Source organism: Fulmarus glacialis, unplaced genomic scaffold, assembly GCF_000690835.1.
Source record: "Fulmarus glacialis isolate BGI_N327 unplaced genomic scaffold, ASM69083v1 scaffold6384, whole genome shotgun sequence".
NCBI classification, from domain to species: domain Eukaryota; kingdom Metazoa; phylum Chordata; class Aves; order Procellariiformes; family Procellariidae; genus Fulmarus; species Fulmarus glacialis.
In genome coordinates, this window is record NW_009205986.1 from 41248 (window position 1) to 64372 (window position 23125).

The window sequence follows — 23125 nt, forward strand, 5'->3', positions numbered from 1 at the left end:
ATGCTGTAATGACATGTGCCACTTACATAACTCCTTCTACCACAACATTTCAAATTACTTGTGTGCTTCAGAGATCAGGCTGAGACGGAAATCTGTGTTTAGGTACTTGTATTTCAACTTTACTTCATAAATTGATGCAGTGATGCAGACAGCTTTAAGCCTATTCAACAGACAGAATACATTTACAGAGCAGATGCAGTTTTAATTTACCTATTATTAATTTAAAATCTATTCCCATGATACAGAGACATCTACTGAGCTATCTGTTTTTAACATCACAGTAGATTCTTCTTTTGATCCAGACACACTTGGCCCATAAAGCCTTCTTTATAAAGAAGAGGTGGGGAAGGAGGAGAGGCGCAGAGGAAATAGGTCTTTTTAGCTGATGAAGAAATTGTAGAAATTCACACAGACATCTGAATTCAGCAGTATGCTAAATACGCAGAACCTGAATCCAAACCTCGCCATGAGACAGGCAACAACTAGCTTGGTAAAGAATACAACCACATTTGTGGATCGTGATTATGATCACTCTTCTCAGGGGTGGGGGAAGCGCGTGCACATACACACACAAAATAAATCTTTCCTAAAGCTAAAAAACTATATCAGTGTTACAATAAAAACCGCTACCTTTTTCAATTCAGGTAGATTGTCCTTTCTACTGAATACTTCTTGGAATTCCCATTAAAAGAAAAATCACATGTATTGATATATCTTTTCAGTTTTTCATTGTATCAGATAGACCTTTGAGAAAAAAGGAGGAAAAAGACACCTGTTTTGTCTGTGAAGTTCCTTTCTCTAGATTACTGCTACAACTGCATCTTCCATTAAAATCATGCTCAGGTAAAGCTGCTCCTCACCACCATAAAGCTTCTGGAAATACTCTCTGTGCCATGAAACACCAATCCAACAAACAGCATCTCGCTCTTACCATTTTCTAGTCAGTGCATCCAGAATTACAAGTACAGTTCCTTAATTTTAATTGGTTTTAAGCACACTTTGTAAGGAAAAAATGGTTCAGAAGAACAGAGCTTTGAGGAAAGCAACACACACATCATTCTTCAGGGAAAGGACTAGGTGACCTGGAGAACCTGTTATTTCAAACTTCTAATCAATATGCATTCCAGCCATCTCTCTAATTCAGCCAAATTACAACTGATAAGAATTATGGAGTGAAAGAATACACCAGAAAAATATAGCAGAATAGAAACAAACAAATTATTCACCTATTACAGCAAACACAATGGCATTTTAATACCACATAGCTAAATTAGAGAGAATTAGATAATTTTGAAGTTGCAGGAACATGTTCCAACATACAGCCTGATGGATAAATCTAAATGCCTATACTGGGAAACTGTAAATGACCCAGCATGGGCTATCAAGGCTGAAATGAAGAGGACATTCAGTGTAACCCAGGGCTGTAAGGTAGGTGGGACCCCGAGCAGCTGTCACCACTATCTGCTTGTGAACTCCCACTACACATCATCATCCTCCTCAGCTCTCCAAAGTCCTGAGAACTACAAAGACTTTGGCTCCTTAGGCCTGGAAGTCAGCTATCCCTGCTGTAGCCCAAGTCCGGCTCTTTTCCACCACCACCACCCCGCCATGTAAACCTCAACAGATCCTCGGTCCCCAACAAAGTGGCTTCTGTCTCCTGTAACGTGACTTGCCAGCTTTGGAGCATATCATATGTCCCCTTCTGATCCGACTCCCTTCGTGCATACGAGGCCATTACATACCGATCTGATTAGGGTAGTACGAGCAGCTAAATATAAAGCATAGATGAGTGCGCTGCCAGCATTAAATGCATAAAAGCAGATAATATGTAGTTTTAATTGCAAGAAGCTCTTAAATTAAATACAAGCTGCACCTTATTCTGGACTTGCTAAATGGGAATTTAGTTTTAGCACTTTTTAATGTATTCAACAGCATGCGAGAAGTTGCTTTAATCTTGGATCAAACGATATTAACGCCCACAAAGAGAAGCATTTTCTAGCAACCCTTGCCAAGTCTTCTAGGACAGCCTCCCAGAATATACTCTGATAGTTACATTTGTAATTATGCTTGCCAGTGGCTCCAGTCACAGCTCCATGTCTGCACGAGAGCTGGAGAACCAGATCAGAAGAGACCAAGAAATCCTGTACTCCTGCTAGCACCAGAGTCTAAGCACCCAGGGTAACCAATGGTACGGTGAAAGGAATACAGTAAGAGTTAGAGCAGCGGAGGAAAGTTAAAAGTGCTTAAATCCCCATGGAGTAGTTACAGCGTGGATGATGCAGCAAAGGATAAAAATGTTGCACGCCTTTCAAATCAAATTTAAACAACACTTCTGATTAGCTTGGATCAAAGATAAGCATTAATTTGCTATCTAGCTTTGAAGAAAATACTACCCCTTAGCTTAAAAGTTTAAATTGTTTTAGAGGTAGTTAATAGCAGAACATGGCAGTGATTTCATGCCCTCAGAGGAAACTTTTTATTCTCCCAAAAGATGTTCTCCCACATATGACTTTCGCAAAAGCTGGAGTACTTGATACACACAATGGAGACGACAGCCAATTCAGTAGCACTCAACCTTCTTGAGCCTGTATCCACTCTGGCCATCTGTCCTGGTTTCAGCTGGGACAGAGTTAAATTTCTTCCTAGTGCTGTGTTTTGGATTTAGTATGAGAAGAATATTGATAACACACTGATGTTTTCAGTTGTTGCTAAGTACCCTCCTAGTCCAAGGACAGCTCCCATGCTCTACCAAGCAGAGGCTGGGAGGGAGCATAGCCAGGACAGCTGGCCCAGCTGGCCAACGGGGTATTCCATACCATGTGACGTCATGCTCAGTATATGAATGGTAGGCATGTTCCAGGAAGTAACGATCACTACTTAGTTATCGGTCACTGCAGGTGGTGAGCATTGTGCATCACTCATTTTGTATGTTCTACCATTATCATTTTATTACTATTATTTTCCCTTTTCTGTTCTATTAAACTGTCTTTATCTCAACCCACGAGTTTTTCTCACTCTTACCCTTCTGATTCTCTCACCGTCCCACTGGGGGGTGGGGGGTGAGCGAGCGGCTGCGTGGGGTTTGGCTGCCTGCCAGGTTAAACCATGACACCATCCCAAGCAATAATAAATAACTTGCATTTACCTATATGAGGTCAGCCTGGAAAACAGTCATTTGAACAGGTCATGTAACTCTGTAATTTACTGGGCAAAGTTAACATTCGCGTAGGACTTTCAAATAAATTAATGGCTGTTTACATAACAGTTTCATGTAAATTACATGGCATAATATTTCGTATCAGAAAAAGTAAAAAGGGAGCATTAGCTTTCAGAAAAAGCTTTCAAAAAATAATCTTTATTTTCAACCACTGGGTCCTTTCAAAAAATTTAAAAAGGGAAAAAAACCATGATTCCTACAAATATAAATTCCCTTGATAAGGATTTATGTGGATCTTCTCTTTGGAAATCTCTGTATTTTCAGATGTCTGGCCTCAGGGAGCTCTGGCTGACAGGTATCTTTCAAAAGACAGGGAATTTTATCAAAGTAACAAATGTTCTATTAAAGGACATATGATAAGGTAAAGACATAAATTCATAGGAAAGAATTTTTGTCTTGGAAAAAGGAGAAAGGAATGTGATTGCACTAAAAGCATCTGATGTTTTATTTGGTCATCTGAAGCAAATCCCACAGTTGTAACAACACAGAAGTCAATTTAGAACTAGTACTGACACAGGTGCGTACATACGTACAAAGTCCATTCTTTTGTAAGAGGAGCCCACAAAATCCAATAGCAAGAACTAGAAGCAATAACCGGGCCAGCTACTAATGCAGGTTGCCCAAACAAACAAACAGTACTAATTCTGCCATGGAAAAAGTACAACTGTTTTGGGAACATCTGAAAGGAGCAAACTCCTGATATGTTAAAAAAAACCGTAACAAAACAAAACCTCGAATCCCAAAGAGATTACTAAGATCACCTGAGTGATCCTTCACATAAAAACCCAGTAATCCTAGTAATCCCTACTCTTATGCTTGAAGAATTAACCTTTCACTCAGCTTTCCTCTCTTCCACCTAGAAGATTTTATGGCTCTGCTTAACCTCATTTGATAGGTTAGTTTTGTTTTGGTTTTCCCCAAATTCCCCAGCATTCTATACAGAATTCTTCACTATATTTTTGTTAGGCTGGGGGCTTTTGGTCTCCAGAAGTAAAAATGAACTATGGCTTTATACACCGAGCACAGTGCAGTGTATTAAATATCTTTAATACTGACAAAATAGGTGAGAACTGAACATGTGGTTCCATGTACTTTTGCGTGGAAGTCAAGTAGAAGAAAATAACTTATTTTTAACCTGAATCATTTCACTGATGTGATTTACAATGCAACCTTACAAACATTTGCACACATCTAACTAAACTGGATAAGGGACACGCAAATGAACAACCTGGGGAGGACCTTAGCATTCACTTCACTTGAAGAAGAAGATATACCAGAATACACTCACAGAATATCTAGATTTTAATTTTTCTTCCAATCTGTTAAGAGTGGCAGGGAAACAGAAATGCAAGTAGCTACTACTTCAGTAGCTATGCTCTGTTGTAACCACACCCAAAAACGTAATATTCAAATCAATTTTGAATTCTTTTAAGAACAAGTCTCCAAGTCTCATCAGTTCCTAGTGCATCCTCACATATTCTAAGATTTTAAGTCACAAGAGCATTATCTCTTCGCCTCCCAGCAGTATACTACATTTCAAAAGAGGACTTACTTGGAATGACAGGAAATGGAGAACATGTATTGTGATGAAATGAAGGCAGGTGTTTACCCCACCACTGGTAAGGTTCAATGAAATTATTCCTGTACCTCTCCCTTTCTCAATGAGGGAAGAATAAGTAATTAAAATTCACAAGACAATTAATCACAGCACAATAAAGCTGACATGCATTTCTGTCACATTTATATTTTTGCAATTAGGTGCAGGGGAAAGTCACATAAAAGGTCACATTTTGCTAAAATCCAGTGTTGTTCTCACAGCCACAAAGGATAAGAAATAGGGGGACCATATCATACATCTGTTTTAATTAACAAGAACAAGGCTTCTAAATGACACATGATGAGTCACCAAGTCAGTGGCAGCTATCACAGTACCCTATCGCCACTTCCCCTCACTGTCTTCATGCGCCTTTCAAAAGGCAAATTCTTCCATCGTGCTGTAGGACAGAAGAAAAGATGTGCCCAGTGAACAGGCCTGGAGGATGCCGAGACAGGATTCAGTGAAGAACTAGCCCCTTCCAAGTCACAGGGCTTTGGCTATATGGGAGCCTGCTGCAGGAGAGAGATGCCATGATCTTTGTTTATTTACATGTGTAAAGAAAACGAAGAACCAGACCCACTTGCAGTGCCGACACTCAGAAGTAACTCTTCTGAAGGTAGCAGAATGGCAGCTGGATTTAAATGGCTCTTAGTCTCTTCTGCTCTCCTCACACAACAGCTCTCATCTAACATGTCATTCAAATATCTTGTTACAAAAAGGCCAGGGGAACCTTCTGCAGCATTTTTAAAAATACTCACTGAGCAGCAAAATATTAATTCTTATCAGAAAATTCAACTCGCTGAATGCAGTGAGACAGATGTGCTGATCAATACCAGACAGAAGCCTGTAGTAAGCTCAGGGTTTTTTCTAATCATCTTTTTCCAGCTAGATATGGAAATCTGATCGTCTAGCACTGGACCTCTCTATATATAGCTCATTATATGACTGATATGTTTTATTAATTTGTACTCCTAGAATAGAGATCCATGGAATTAAGTATCGGGAAAAAGGTAAAACTTCTATGTGACTAGTGAATGTCTGATGTAAAAAATGTAATAACTTATTATAAATAATAAATAATAAATGGGAAGACAGAGCTACAGTGAAATTTGCCAGACAGTAGCTATCCAGACAGCTCTGAAACTGTCTTTGTAACCAGACAAATAGGTAAGGCACATCAGATGCTGGCATAAGTGAAAGAAAACAGAAAAGAAAGAAGACAGTTCCTGAGGGCTGCAAAGAGCTATAAGCCACTGCGCCTAACTTCTACTTTATGTAATTAATCATCGGCTTTCATTTTATGTTCTTCACATCCTATTCCTCTCTAAGTTTTCCGAGGACTATGCTCAACTAAGCGAAATGACTAGGGAGGGTATGGTGCAAGCTGCCGTCATGACTGCTGTGCGTGTCATTCGCTGACAATCCTGAAGAGGGTATAGTTGCACAACGCACTGCTACTTCTCTCCTGAAACACCATACTTCAGAGGCACATTCAACTTTGAAACCAAGAGATTGATTAATCTATCTTTCTTCATTCCCCTTTGTCACACTATTAAAAGTTTAGGACAGAAAAAGAGCATGCAGAGTTCTGAATCTCACCTCCTTAGTGTTCCAGAGAAGTTACTTAAATACATTTCTGTGCAATTCACCACTATGTTAGCAACCTACAGATAAAATAACTTTATTACAGTTTCAGTGAGGTCAGTATCTATCAAGAATTCTATAATTGCACTACATCCAGAAATTTCACAGCAAAAGACATAAGTGTGATCCCTAAATGAAAGATGTTATTCCACTAATCAACCAGAGCAGCACTCATGATGGGAGCCCTCCCCCTAACCAGGCCTACATTTCAAGCAGTCTAAATTACCAGCACACATGCAGGAATCAGCTATGATTAATGAAGGTTAACAGGAAAAGAAAACCCACTAAGCTGAAACTGCATTTTCAAATACAGCATATTAGACAGTATATTGGTAGAGCATCTATTATAATCCAAGGAACAAACCCTCCTAAGTTAACATACACTATTTGGAAACAGATAAAAGTATTTCTTAGCTGTCCCTTTACCAAGTAGCATTCTAAATTACCTGAATTCATTTTTATGCATTTCAGCTATTTTCTTCTCAAGCTTTTGTGATTGCTTGGGAAAAATCTTAAAGTCGCTGATGTAATTCTCTGGGTGTTCATCAGGATCATAATCACCAAGCTCAGCTAAACAGATCCGAAATACAAAACAAAACAAAAAAATTCAATTGCAACATTAGTCAATATGGTAAAAAGTCAGTAAAGACAGTGTAATTCAAGACACTTCCATGATCAGTCAGAATCCAGCATCTCTTAAGAAATGCTACTTTGAAAAATTGATAGTTAACTGAAACAACAAAATCTGCCACTTCAATCAATGAGTTTCAAGTGAAGATCATGGCTTATTAACTGCAGCAGTAATTAGCAATCTTAACCTATTTTCTGTGGTAGAAACATGCTCTGTAAAACAGAGGCATAGGTAATGCTCCCCCTTTGAGTACTTGTCATTCTGGTACCAGGCAGAACTAAAACAATGCACTCCAGATTCTCCTCTTTTTCACACCAATTATCCTCCTGATACGGACTCCTTCAGTTCTGTCTAGCAGAGAAACACAGGCTGTAACATTATTTAAGGTGGCCCGCAGTATTTGATTCCTTTTCTAAAAGATGTGTCACTTAGATACCCAAACATGGCAGTTGGTGTTTTAATTTTCTAAAAAAGCCTCTTTTAATAAGGTCTAGACTAAATCTTGGTTTGGCTATGATGCCTTATAATGCATTAAGAGCTTAATTCATGTTAAGGCAGAATGAAGAGGACTTCCACACATACGAAGTCCCTAACAGACATCTAGCTAACTATTTCTCTGTGTGCAATCCAAGACATACACCTGAATTTGGCCCCAAGGAAACGATGGGGAGAAAGAGGGGGAGAATGAAAAAAAAGAGAAAAAAAAGACCTTTCTCCTTGAATTACATCTGCTATTTTTGCCAGAGATTCCGTCATCACACAGGTCATCTTTACCATAAGTAAGGGCACTGAATGACACTTTTTCCTGCTTAGTTCAAACGGAATAGGCTACATTTACATTTGAGATTCAGAACATAATTTTGCTCTGTTTATAACTGGAATCTAACATTGATGCCATGCTTTTTCACTTAAATGCTAAGATAACTCATTGGTTGGTTGGTTGGTTGTTTTTTTTTTTTAAAGTTCCAGTTTGGTTTTATTTGGCTAAATGGCTGAATTACTTAAAAACACTTTACAATGCATGTCAATGCAGGGAAACAGTACAACCGAGAAAAAAAAAACCCACGTTATTGGTAGCTATATTCCCACAACAATTTTGAGTTTCTCTTTCTACTGAAGGCACCTATGAGTTAAGTATTTAAAAAAGCCTGCTGCTTGTACTTACCTTGGACAATACAGGCACCCAGGTAGGCAGCATCAGAAAAAGAACACAGCAAACGGCCATGGAAAATGTCCCTTTTTATTTGTAGATATAAGAGGTATCTGAAATATAATTGAAAAAATTAGGAAATGATGTGTCATCTTTTTATGACAGATTTAACTTATCAGTGTGAAACTAGATGTGCAACTATTCTGGATCCCTCTCTTGCTACCTTAAATGGCAGGAAAACAAGGCAAAGTGGAACCACACAAAAAACTAGATGTAAAACAAGAGGTTTTTCTCACTAACAGTGAAATAATGACAGCAGAAGTAACAAAAACCCACTAAGAGATAGCATTTATTTCAAACATACAGCTGTTAGGATGCTCATTAGTAACGTGAAATAAATTACAGTAACGTAAGTTTGTTTGAGCACACCCCCTCTCATTAAATACAGGTTTACACAACGAAATCTCTCGCTCTACCTCTGTAGACAAAATAGCACATTGACCACAGTGGAGAGGATTTCTTTCCTTTTCTTTTTTTAATCCGCAAAGAATCCTAGATGAAGTTTTGAGGCAGAAACGACTCCCTGAGGCCCCAGGGGGGTGGCGGGCACAGGGGACCTGCCTGGGGGGAACCTCTCCCATTCCTCTCAGAGCTGTTCTTCCTCCAGAAGAACTGGGGAGAAGAAAACAAAAGGCTCCTTCTACCTGCCCCCTGCCTCCTACCATGGAGCAGCATTATTTCTAATAGCCAGAGGAGAGGCGCAGCCACGAGGCCACCGCTTTCTCTTCTGCTTTCTCCCCCAGAGAGCAACCTCCCAGAGACGGACCGACTCAGCCCAGCGACTCACTCGCAGCTCCTTTCCCAGGCACCTGGCTGGTTACAGCTGCACCATTCCGCAGCTTCACCCCTCTGGGAAAATAAACCATTTACATTGCTTTAGCCAGATAAAGTCAACTATCGAGAGGGTGCTATCAGACTCAGTGGCTTCTGCAGACCTTCAGGACATTCCTTGATGCTGCCAGTCACTTCCAACCCTGAGCTACAGTGTAGCCACTAAAAATGTGTTTTATGAATAACACTGATGTCAGTCATATTTTGCTCAAGTTACTTGGTTCTGTGTGTACCATGAGCTACTGCACCAAGTAGCTTACAGTGAGTAAGCTTACAGTGAGTTCCAAGTTCCAGCAAGACTGGAAGTATTATCTGAAGGGCAAGAGAAATTTTTCTCCTTTTCCTTGGATTGTTTCTAAATGGTATATAAATAAGAGACAGTTACACTGAGAAAAGCAATTTATTCTCATATTGAACACATCCATTCACTGCATTACAGTATTACAAGTTTCTACAGGAACCTTGCACTTCAAAGACTTTTTTTTTATTTTGCAACCCCTTTTTTTTTTCTGTAATCAGTGTCCAGTAACAGCTCACTAATTCACTTCCACAATTTGGGACTGCAACAGTACAGGTAGTTCCCAGAGAAGAACTGCATCAGGGCAAACCGAAGGCCTCAGTGAGATGCAGTAAAAATTTTTAATCCGCAACGACAGCCTACTGGAAAAGGCTCAGTATATTGATGCAGATACCACACATAATTTGGGCAAATGAGCAGACCCCATCCCAAAACTTTTGGTAAGTCTTGCCAGGGTGAAAAATCGGGTTGTGGTTCTCCAGATTGACCATAAGCTTGAGGCCAAATGGAGTTCACCTTTTAAGAAGTGCCAAAAAAAGCGACCTATGAAAGGGCATCCCAAGATTTCACAGCATGGCTTGTTAGCTGAGCTGTAAGGTCAACAGATCTCCAGTGACACTGTACATTGGTAGTTTCTGAGTTTGAAAGTTACTATAATGAGATATGAAAGGAAATAGGCTTCTGGAAAAGCATATTAACCCACTGCTCTCGACCTACATTTGCGGACACAAGGCTGAGATTAGAACTAAGAATCTGAAGTCTCATGACTGTGGTAGGTCTGGCTCTCCAGCTGTACGGATGGAAGCAAACGCTGCAAACAGTTACTTTTCTATGAATATTTTGGTATTGACAAAAGAAAGATTAGGCCCCTACGCTGCCCACCTTGACCATCTATTACAAGCCATTATCTTCAGAGCCCAGGGAGAATGGAAAATATTCAAGAATTTACTCAAACTTATTCAAGAGTCAGGCAGCCTCTCTCTTTCTCTCTCTCAAATGCTATGCAGCAAATCACAAGTTAGAGTCTTGAAGTGAGATGGTAGGGAGTCCCCCAATATACGGTTATTCTATGAGAATAAACCTGAAAACACACACACATGAATTCAGTAGAATTCAGAACCAGTTTTTTTAATACAGGGGCACAGCCATAAATACAACAGTTTGTGATGGGTCATTAAGATACTACACCAGCACTTAAGACCAAAGACAACAGCAGCATCAACAGAAACCCCTCAGAATGAGGGCAAAAACTCATTTCTATGCATTCCACTAAAATTCTATATAGATGAACATGGGAGTTCGGGTGGGAGTGTGCATACTTGTGGCATTTCTAAGCAAATAGTTTGTTGCTGACCAGGATCAAATACCCTCAATGTCGTTATTAAATTTCTGCATCTATAATAGTCTCAGTTATCTGAGCTAATCTTAAACAAGAAATACACAGGTTTATTTTCCCCAGAAAGAAATCAAACAGGAATAAAGATAGGTATTATATAGTTTCTTACTTAAGCCTGTTTGCAATATGAAACTACCAAAATTTGACAAAAAAATATCCCCCAAAGTTATCTTCATTACAATAAAAAATAATATATACTCTTTCAATCTAAATTGTCAATATATGCATTTTTGTCAATTACATGAAGCTAATAAAAATATATTGTTATCCATTCCCCCCACCTAAATCACTGGCTCTGCAAGTTGTTCAGGAAAAAAAAAAATCAGAATTAAAAACTTGCAGAACATTTCCATTATGATTTTTCCGTAACTTCAGTATAACACATTTTCCATTGTCTTATCTTCCTAACACACTGGGGAATATTTTCTTTCTGTAACAATTGGGAAAACACAAAATATATATTCAATTTTTGCTGAGAGGTATGTTAACAAAAAAGAAGTAAGAGTAAGCAGAGATTATATATAACCAAAACAGCACATAAGATATAATTTTAGGGAAAAGAACATTTGTGCCTCGGAGCTGATTTCTTCCCAGTGATCATCCTGGCATGACAGAGCTGAACACAAGCCATCATTTAGGCTAGCTTCTGTCACAAATGTGGGCCATAGATGTTATTCATCTGTCTTTGCTTCAAAATATGTAATCCCTAGCACTTGCTAGTCTGAGGAAGAAGCTCTGGTTTTCCTCCCTTACATGAAAGGGAGTTTGTTGTTGCAAAATTTCATTGGCTGTTTGGGGGGCAAGAGGGTGTCTCTTAAATTGTTCAAGTATCTTTCTATTACACTAATAATTTGTAAAATAAAAATACTGAAATGTATTTTTTCTGTCACTAAGGTTCTGTGCTACGGAGTTGCTGCGTGCATTTGACCATTGAAATCCTTAATCAAATGGTTTGAAATTGCACTTTCAAAGAATTAATCCACTTCTCAGAAAAAAAAAGAAAAAAAAGAAAAAAAAGAAAAAAAAAGAAACACCTCCATGACAGAAGGCAGCAGTCAAGAGGGGAAAAGAGGCACAGAGCATAATTCACAGTGGACACTGGAGAAATTGTCGGCTGGGACACAAGGGAAGCACTTGCACTTGTAAGAAGGGCAGGGGAATACCCATGCAGAGCAGAGTCAGAGAGTCTGAATGTGTTTTTCAGAGACCACCCACACAGCAAGCTGTACGGGAAACTGTTCATCTCCAAAGCTAGAAGGGCAGCCTGGAACAAGACCACAACATTAAGTAGTTCTTTCAAATGAAGGAGATATATGCACTTCGGACTGAAAGCCAATGTTGCAAGCTTTGCCAAAGGTTGGCCCAACCTCAGACGCTTCCTATAATCCTGATAAATTAATTTATGTCCCAGGTCAGCAAAGACCTATGAATGCGTACCTGACTCCTGAATTCAGTAAGATCTATGCACGTACTTAAAATTGCCTACACTTACATTAGATCTGATTTTGCTGCTTCTCGTGTCCTTCCACCACACCTGTTTTTTTCAAGCCCTGGCACAACTTTATAGCCTGATTTACAGTCCTAAGTACTCAGGCTTACCAGCAAGCTAGTAAATGTGTGCTTCAGCACTTACGCTTACAAATGTCTATCATTGGAATAACCTCATTTCCATCTATTATCTGTTTGCAGTATAGATGACTCAACTCCAGGTTAGCCAAGCCCTTCCTGCAACTGCAGATGAAGGGTCAGCAATATCTATTCTTGTTTTCAGGCAGGTTTCATGACCCCCAGAGACCATGTTGCTGACTGCCTAACAGTCAATTTATTTATCTATTTTAAGATATTCAATGAGGAAGGAAAGCTTTCCCACAGCCAAACTTTGTGGTTTGTCCACGTAGTGTTTTTTTCTTGTGTTCAGGTCACTTCACTCATTTTATTCCAGTAACAAGTATTCCTCCCAGAGTTGTTGCAGCCTTTCCAGCTAACAGACACGGTCACCTCGAGAGATCCAGCAATGTTTCGAAAATTGTTATCTCGGCGTAGTGTCTTAACTTTGACTGCACTGCTCCTTCCCATGCTACCGTGCATACTCAGGTATGCAGAGTAGCAGAGGGCAAATGCACGTGTTTACAATATTCCTGGATTGGGTGCCCTCCTGCCCCAGCAGAATTTATGAGTTCTTTATGTATATTTTTCTGGACACTAACTTTGCATTCTGTCTTCTACAGTAGATATCATCAAGTACACTGCAGGAGCGCTAGTTTCCTGCCAAAGTCTATGAATGTAACCTAAACACTAACTATTACATAGTAGTATGTAATACCACAACTAAGAGAACATCTCTTCTGTGCTTTACAGTGCCACCTAGATAACAAGGCTAATAGAGAAAATAATTATATTCTCTAAAAATATATTGCTTGTCTACTTACTAATATTTGAGAAGTATTTTGATATCTTATAAACTAAAGAAAAGCATCACTCCATTAGCTACCGATAAAACACAGAGTTAACAGATAGATCTTGGAGTCATCACAGACAGGTCTCTGAAATCAACTCGGGGTGCACAGCAGCCAAAAAAGCCAATAAAATGTTGGCCATCATCGAGAAAGATACTGTGAACAAGACAGAGGGGCATTTTGCCACTACTTAAAGCCTTGGCGTAATCACATCTTGAATGTTTTACCTTAGCTCTAGCCTCTGCATCCTAAGTGGGACATAGTTGAGCTTGATACAGAGAAAAAAACTAAAATGAGTCAGAGGATAGAGCCTCCCTTACAAGGAGAGGTGGTGACTGAGGGGGAATAAGCCTGAACCTTATGAAATCTTGAGTAGGAAAGGCAAATGCAGAACTGCTATTCACTGAATCCTGCAATACTAGAGGTAGAGGGAAGTCAGTGAAATCAGAAAATTGCTTAAGGCAGATGAAAGAAAGTACCTTACACAGCAGGCAGTGAATTAATTGCCTCAGGTGGTTGTAAAGAAAAACAGCATTAATAAGTCCAAAAAAAACCCAATTAGACAAATTCATGTGCAACAGATCCAGAAAATAATACTAAAATGAATAGGCAGGAACGTAACTGTTAAAATTCCTAATATAATAATTCAAGAAACCTTTTAGTGAACTTGGGTGAGGATGAGATCATCTATTTGTTTTCTTGTTTTTCTGGAATATGAAAGTTTTGTTCACACTATTGTGGCTTAAACCCATCACAGCATTTGTAAAACACATACACATGGCAATAAGCGTGCCACAATGATGTTAGTACAGCAGTCGCCCTTTCAATCCACCTAATCAGTCATAAACCAAATTCTAGCAGAGGAATAAGGAACTAGGAGCATAGCCATCATGACTTCAAAACATAATCTTAATTCAAACACAGGAAAAAAGAAAAATCTTTTTGTCTAAAGTATCTAACATCAAAAGTAGTAGGAACTATCTTGTTAACTTATTTGGGAAACTGCATGACTGTCTTTTGTGTTAACAGGCACCTTTAGGAAGAACCACCCTCCTTGTTCTATGCTTTCTGGAAAGACGTACTAATGCTAAGGATTCAAACAGAACAAAAATAACAGCACCCTGTAACTCCATCCTGAACCTATGTTCCTCCTAGATCACCAAAATCATCAGAGGAGCCCTGGGTCCGTAGTATTAAAAAAAAACCAACACCACCAAAACTATTCCCTCAGAAAGAAATAGCCCATTTTCTGTCCTGGGGTGGGGGTAGGAAGGTCACTTGAATAACAGCTTTCCAGTAATCTCAAATCTCTCATTTCTGTGGTGAGGATGATGACTGCCGCTTGATCTAGCAATATGTGGGCTTGTCCTCCTGGCTTTGGAGCTGGCCAGTGCCTGCATCACAGCGTATGGTGTTTCCTTGGGAAAAGGGAAAAGTGTGAGAAATTACCATGCCTGCCAGCTGCTTGACAGCACTGGCTACAGGGGGAAAAAAAGCTTTATTGCTACACAAGAATTCATTTCACCGATGAATAAAGAGGACAAAGGAGTGGTAAGGGACAAGTTTTGTTTTGGATGCTGGATACATAAAAGCCCCACCACAGCACAGGAATAGATTCTCCTCTGCAAGCTCCTACAACTGAACTGCATCTTCTCAACCCTCCTGCTTTCCCCTCAGAGGACCACAAGAGGACCTCTGAACGTGTAAGATCTCCTTCTTCCACAGGCACAAGCTCCACCAAAAAATCCAGGACTCTCCCAGATAATTTTTTTCCCCACCCCAAATCTATCTGCAAGCCTGCCAGCACCAAGTGCTCTTACTAACAATTCTTATTCATTTTTAAGACCTATGCTATTCAATCTGATTGTGAGTCCAATACTATTAAAACTATAAACTCACTTGCCAACTGCCAATATGGCCTCAAGAAAGCCAAAACAGACAAGTGGACTTGCAGAGGAATCAAAACATAGCTACCATTGCACATCTCAAGAAAAGCATGACAGGGTACTCAGAGAGGCAGAGGTACTCCTAAATGATGCCTGGAACAGGGTATATTGGCTCACTCTTGGAAGGATAAACATATTGCAAGACTTCTCAACTTGCAAATAAATCGTTTGATATTCAAGCATTAACAGCCAGCACTATCAGGCTCAACTGGCCTCCCAGCTCTGGAGGGAAAAGCTCTTCCAGCACAAGGCAGTATCCAGTACAGCTCTTTGAGATGGGACTAGTCAAGCATTGCATGCATGCAGCTGTATTGTTCTTCCTCATCCAAGCTAGCTCACTCAGGGCTCTTGAATTTGCCATGTTTACACACCCCAAGTCTTTGTCATTTTACATGGCTTGCAGTTGAACATTTTTTAATCTGCTTTTCTTGTATCAAAGTACTCATTACACTGTTTTATGACAGCCTAGTGATTGAAGAACTGCTTCTTGGATTAGGATATATGGATTAGGAAAAAAGGGCATGATGAAAACTAGTTGAAATAATCCATCTTTGGTTAATTCCACCAGCTCCTCACCCATGCCCTCTTCTAGGTCTGTTTTTTCTACAATAATCATGGATTACTGCTGACACAGTATTATCTGTAGCATTTTAGTGTAGCATTTTAGATCATTCCTTTGGGACCTCAAATGACTTTACATTCTCTCATTTTAATTATACATACCCAGTATAATGTAGGGATCTGGAGATAACAAGGCATGAGGCCTTGGGCTGCTTTATTGCGTAAGAAAGAAAAAAAACTGATTTATTTATTACCTAAACAAGAACACTGAAAGGAAATAACATAGTAAAAATCTGTGCCCAAGTGTGACCGGTCTTTGGATCCATCTGTACACACTCCCTTGACTGTACCCACTCCGTTCACGCACAGCATCTCAGGCTTTCCCAGCTGTGGACCTTCCCAGGGCTCTGACCTGCGATCAAAGAATAGTGAAGGGAGGCACAGAGCAAAAACATCTGTGCGTTCCAGAGAGTGTAGTGGGATGCTGTGTGTAATGCGGATTGAATGACCTCTGTGGTTACTACTTCCTTCATGGCAATTTTATATCTTCGCATGCCATGCCAGCAGAATAATCTTGATCATCATAGTGACCTCTGGAATATCCTTTTTTCTGCATGCGGTTCTGTGCACATAGCTAAAGAATACCTCCTCTCATGATCAAGCCTATCATGCTCTCTGGAAACAACTGGAATGCACCAAGAAGATGAAAAAAAAAGAAAATTAGGAAAAAAGGAAATTAGCAGTAATACTGAAAAGGTACATATTCAAGGCTTCTACCCCAATCCTGTATAGCGTCACCCAGAAAACAGGCTGCAGAGCAGATGCTGATTTAACGAGAAAAGAAACCGAAACTATGTTTTGCAGGTATACGTGGCATGGAACAAGGGAGATGTGAGGACCTGCTTGTCATGTTGCTATTGCCTAATTAAAAACTAGTAGTTATTACTCTCATTAGGGATGCTCAGTGAAGCCAATTAAATAACGTTTTCTGAAACTGAAATACTTTGTTCTGACTTCACATCACCTGTAAGTGCTAGACAATCAGCTCTAGAAAGCCACCATGTACCATTCAGAAGAGCCTGACGTCCTCCAGATACTACACATGAAGCAGAAGTCAAACCCTCAGAGATGGCCACAGCATAGAGGAAAATCACTCTCCCACTAAGGTTGAGCACCTCTCTCTGTTTAAAAGATTACACAAACTGTTCAAAAATCCATATTCACTGTTTGTGTTGCAATCTGCTGAGCCTCCAGCGCACCTGAAATAAAGCCAGAGGCCCGATCATTTGAGAAAAGTAAATTAAATCCTTGCCACTTTCTCATCACAATTTTTTAAAAGGCATTGGGAAAACTGCCTGATTAGTTTAACTATTAAAAACTGTGTCGTTAGTCTTTCTCAAACACGTTTCAAACATGTATGGCCTCATTGCCCTGCTGAGGAAGCAAAAATTTCCAAAAATAAGGACCAATCTTCCAAATCCATGGTGACTCAAGTTAAGGAGATGAGTTGAGGAGGTTAAGCATTGAAGTGCATTAAGATTTGGACCTTGTTGACAAGTTGGGTTTCACGTAGCCTGTTATTACAGAAACAAGAGAGCTCAAGGCCACAACCCCCTTGGCTGCTGAAGTTAACTTGTGAATTGCAATCCCAACACCAGCTGACTCTAGAGAAAACAGAGATCAAGGACCACACAGAACCTCCTTCTGCAGCGAGAGGCAGAAACTTTGTCCTAAGTCCACAGGATTCCCTATTTAGCAATAATATCTCAAAGTGCCTTAACAACCAGAGGCAGGCACTGATTTTATTTCAAAAGCATAGCTATGGAAGCGATCGTTAATTAAAACGAGGGAAGATGAAAGTAAGCGGCTGGGAATGGTACAATGTGACTGACAATATTCACAGGCGTCCTGAGCAGTGGAACGAAATGCAGTGACAGGCAAGCACGTAGCTTCATCCTTTGCCCAAAGCACTCCTGGCCTCTGAACACGCAGTGTGCACACATTTTCAGGCTCTTACGGGATTTTTTTCTATAATATCATAGACAGAGGGATGACTTCAGCTAGGTCATTCTCCATCTTAATTTGCTGAAAATAGTTCCACTTGTAAAACCACAAACTAACTCAAGGATTACAGCCCAGCCCAGCCTACCAAAGGCAGGACAGAAATGAAGCAGCACTAATCTGAGGTGACAAATCTCAATTTTCTTGCAAGTGATGTCTAACTCCTGAATAGTATTTCTATCCATGTTATACTATTTTCACAGAAATCAAACAATTTATCCCATACACAAACAGCTTCATGTACTGAATAGATGATAATTTTTTAACATCAGATATTGCCATGGAAGAGCAGGAAAACCAGCTCTTTATAACACCTGTGTGTCTCTGATGTTTTTAAGGTACTTCATTAAAGATTTATTCCTATAAAGCTTTTACAAAGACTGCATCGACAATAATCCACATGGGGTTAATTAATATTCTGAACCAGAGTAGTATGACCATGTGACAGGATGAGTCTTACTGTATCTTAATTTCATTATCTAAATGGGGACTACAGACACCCGTCAGATTTCCACCCAGTTGAAGAAGCAAGAGAGCAGCTCTGTGACATGCCTAGGCACCGGGAGTAGCAGAAATGCAAAGCACTATTACTCTGACTCAGCTGACTGTATATACAGCTACGAAGTACAGATGGCTTTTAAGTCAAAGGGTGACAATATTATTAATTTATTTTCAAATCATCTTAAGCACACACTTCAACAAATGTGATTTTTTAGCAGAGCTAAAAAAAAAAATCTACCAAAAAGCCAACTAGCCATTTGACTGCCCTCTGTCGAATACTAATGGACCTTTTTCTTCTTGAATTTCACCAATCATTGCAATTCAAGAAAAAAATTTAACTCAAGCCAATTTAGAGTGTCACCTTCAATCTGACCCTCTGATGAAGCAAATTCTCAGAGGCGAGTTACATGACTACACTTCACTTGCTCATTTCAGGAGCATTTTCTATACTTTGTTATTGTGTAAGAGACCTGGGCAGAGACAAAGCAAAGCTTCCCAAATAGCAATACTGGGAAACTATAAAGCTGATCAGATACAAAAAAGTGTCAGGTGCACAAGGTGGACATACGAAAAGCGAAATTATTTCTCCTTTTTAAGGTCTTAATAGTATTAGTTTTAACAAAAGACTGTAAAACATTTTTCATACAGCCGCTTGACTTTAAAAATTAATTTGAAATGTTCCAGCAAAGCCTAAACCATACTGACAGCACAATACACTTCAGTGAACTAATTCTAGGTGCTTTGCATTTCGATAAAACTTCTCCTGGGAGGGAATCCAAGTAGTTAAGAGAAAAAAAAAATCAATTAATTAAGTCTCTTGAATGACAAAGGCCTATACAAAGTTTATACTCTGGCTCATAAAAAGTAAAATGTTCATCCAAGGATAAACACTAACAAATAATGAAAATCCCTTGACTTCCTGGTTTACAACCTGTTCACTCACCTAAACAGTTTCAGTATTTCACCCAAGATAAACAGCTATAATATGAACTGCTCTGTACAAACTATAGTGTGTTCCAGCTGCTCTATACAAACTATAAACTTACCATTCAGCATAATGCAAGCTGCTCCTGAAACTTACAGTATGAAACTTTCATAATGGGATCATTCCCATTCATGAGGTGACTTGTGAGCATAAGAATTTGCAGGGCTTGGGGAAAGCATCAATGAAGAACTCCAGGCAACAAGTGCTCAGGTGCTTCATGCTTCTGCAACACGCAACTTTTAGTCAGCGATGTGGCCTGCTGGCTAACAACGCAGTAAGGCGTACATACAGTCCTGCACAGCTGGTGCAGAGGTCAAAAGAGCTGTTACTTTCCTACTTTTTTCCCCCCAAGTACATTTCTTGAAAAATACCCAGAGCAACAGAATATTCACAACGGCTAGTAGGAAGGACAAAACTCCCATTCGTTAAGTATGATTGATCTGTTGCACAGGTGTGTTTTCATAGCAAAGGCTGGAAAACTCCAATGTAAGCAACAAGACTTCTTAACCTCCTGTACTTTAAAAATATAATGTATTGCACTCTACAGCAGTTTGCTAAAGGTCTATCAGCACTTAAAAAATACTATCTTGTTTGTGGTCCTAAAGACACACACGAGAGAAAATTCAGGGAGGCTATTTATGTTCCTGTTGAAAGAGTTAGGGTCATTACTGAATTAAACTTCACAGCTTATTTCACACAAAAAAAGAAAAACTAAGACACAAAAGGAACCCAAGACCACAATCTCTGCCAAGGGAAGAGTCAGGATAATCCTTGCCCACTCATTTGACCATTGCCTCTCTTTTTGAAAGTTCTTCAACACCATCACTACTTCTCTGTATGTTACAGAAAAGTCCCCTTAACCTGCTTTTAAAAATCCATAGGTATCCTCAATAAATAAAAAAAGCTATCAGTAGTGCAAATGTCTGTCTACTGCAGTATTTTAGCATAAGTAGTGAGAACCTTACCCTACATAACAAACTGTCTTATTTTGAACTTGTTAACGATGTACATTAAATGCAGAGATAAACAAACAAACAAAAAAATACCTGGTGAGCTCTTCTTTAATCTTCAAGGGTTCATGTGGGTAGAATTTCACTCTAAAGCACATGGTATATGGTGGATGAGCTGAAACATTATAAAGAAAAAGCATGAGAACCGTAGCAAACAAACATTGCCTCAGCCACTCTGAAGGAGTGGCCTCCAAGAGTCCTACAAAGTAGCCTGTGTGATGGTTAGCTCTGAAGCATCTCTTGCTGCCCTTCATCAGTTGCATCAGTTGCCCCTCTACTCTGCTCTGGTGAGACCCCACCTGGAGTACTGCATCCAGCTCTGGAACCCTCAGCACAAGAAAGACATGGACCTGTTGGAGCGGGTCCAGAGGAGGGCCACGAAAATGATCAGGGGGATGGAACGCCTCTCCTATGAAGAAAGGCTGAGAGAGTTGGGATTGTTCATCCTGGAGAAAAGAAGGCTCCCGAGGAGACCTTATTGTGGCATTTCAATACTTAAAGGGGGCTTGTAAGAAAGATGGCGGCAAAATTTTTAGCAGGGCCTGTTGCAACAGGACAAGGGGGGTAATGGTTTTAAACTAGAAGAGGTATTCAGACTAGATATAAGGAAGAAATGTTTTACAATGAGTGTGGTGTGGCACAGGAACAGGTTGCCCAGAGAGGTGGTAGATGCCCCATCTCTGGAAACATTCAACGTCAGGTTGGATGGGGCTCTGAGCAACCTGATCTAGTTGAACATGTCTCTGCCCATGGCAGGGGGGTTGGACTAGATGACCTCTAAAGATCCCTTCCAACCCAAACTATTCTATGATTCTATCCTTCTATGATAAGCATCAGGCATGGATTCAAACAAACAAAACCAATAGATGTTATATATACACATATGAAAAGAATAGAACATACGACAAAAAGGCGAAAGCACGTGCAAAATACAGCTAACCTGTGCAAATCAATTTATAAATGGCTTTGCACCTCACAAGACTTATTGCTTGATCCAAGAAGTACAAAACACATTTGGGCTGCTCTTTCTTTTTCTTTTTTTTTCTTCTTGTGGCAATTGATAAACAGGAAGCAATTGCATTTTGTCACAATGAGATACAAAGGTGTTATGTGTATTTGTTATTCCTCGTAATGATAATGCCTACACTACAAAATGGAAGAAACCATTAATTAAATTTGGTTCATGAAGCTAGAGACAACAGAACTGTTTCTGTTTCCAGTATTTAATAAGACTACATTACCTACTCCTGAGCTATGGTATTAATACCAGGCCTTAAGTACAATACTTTCACTTCTCCAAAAAAAAAAGAAGAGAAAGAAAGAAAGAAAAAAAATCAGAGTAGCAGGAGTTATTTCAATTCTGTGATCAGTGTCTCTCAGTTTTACATTAATGAACACAGCTTCATATCCCACTGTTGTATCTTTGATAGCATTCAAGACATTATCTAATCCTAGGCCAGTGATCTTTCAGTGATTACAGGAGGGACAGAAAGCAAACCAAAGACTATTATTTTAGTCAAAGAGGCATCTTGTGATAATCATGTTAGGGTAAAAGACGTGTGAAAACCAAGTAGAAGGCTTAAAAATATCACATCAGGCACAATACACAGGTAGGCAAAGCCCTCGGAGCTATCTGTAGCCAGGTAATGTTCATGTTTTAAACTCCAGTTCGAAGTGAGAAGGAAAATACCACATCTTCAAACTGCGCGTGGGGAAAAAACCCACCTGTATTACACAGGCCATGGTAACCGGCAGGCCTGCTGGTAACACTGAGAGAGAGCTCGGGGACAGAGCAAGCACCAAGGCAGAACTGCTGTCCAAGCAGCAAGGGCCTCCGCACAGTGAGCCGTGCAAGGGTCCTCTTCACCAAAATGTTTACCGGCACAGCCATTTTTACATGGACAGAAATAGAGGAAAAGCTGAGGCATCAGACAAAATGGGAACATGTGATCACTGTGCTCGTTGGGGAGTGTCCTAGAGACCTGAATGCAGCATTCTAGTCCTCTTATTAAAATAGTTAACCACAAAATTAACTTTCTGCATACATTTACACTAGTACTCAACATTTATAGACCCTTACTTTTAACAAGCTGGGATTTGGGGGTTTTGTTTTGTTTAAAGGAGAGCATCCATGCAACATTAATTCATAGTAAAGTGCAGATCTATAATATTCTAAGTCGTTTTAAAAGTCCCTTAGTCTTAATGTATACTCAATGCAAACAGTCAATCTAACCTTCCTAAATCTTGAAGAGATGGTGCTTTTACAGCAGGAAAAGAAGGGAAGGCAGAAGAAATAGACAAAGAAAATTACAGAGAAAATGGAGGAAGAGAATAGGTAAAACAGAGAATTACATTTTAGCTATTGTAATCTGTAACAGTAACCACTAAACTACCGGAACATTTTACTGTACCATCTCCTCAAGCTTACTAGCTCACTGGCTTGTATAAACTGCATGTGGAAATTAGTTCAACAATCATGATATTCTTGAAACCACTTTGAATGCAGTATTTACCTGTATGCTGCAGTTTTCAGAAACACATCTCTGGATATCACATAGTTCCATGTGATGTACAAAAGCAACAGAAAAAAAAATGCATTACATCTTTTGTTATGGTTCTTTTATAGCATCTTTTGGAGGGTTCAACTGCTTTTCAAGATGAAGGAATATCTTCCCCTTTGAAGACCTCATGTTGCACTTTTTTTAAGTACGGTCAGCTTCAAAAAGAACTGCTGATTTCACATTTTTTTAATTGTTTAAATAACTACTCATTTAAGACACA

General features: G+C 39.5%; 1 protein-coding gene across 1 annotated transcript in view; it reads right to left on the reverse strand.

The window, feature by feature from the left end:
• The window catches only part of FRMD3 (FERM domain containing 3), a 63983-nt gene that overhangs the window by 33779 nt on the left and 7079 nt on the right, over window positions 1–23125 (reverse strand). Inside the window, exons 2-4 of the mRNA XM_009575572.1 lie at window positions 20381–20459; window positions 8255–8352; window positions 6905–7028 (exon numbers count right to left, since the gene is read on the reverse strand). Of these exons, the coding sequence (XP_009573867.1) occupies window positions 6905–7028; window positions 8255–8352; window positions 20381–20459 (301 nt within the window). The remainder of the gene's footprint in view (window positions 1–6904; window positions 7029–8254; window positions 8353–20380; window positions 20460–23125) is intronic.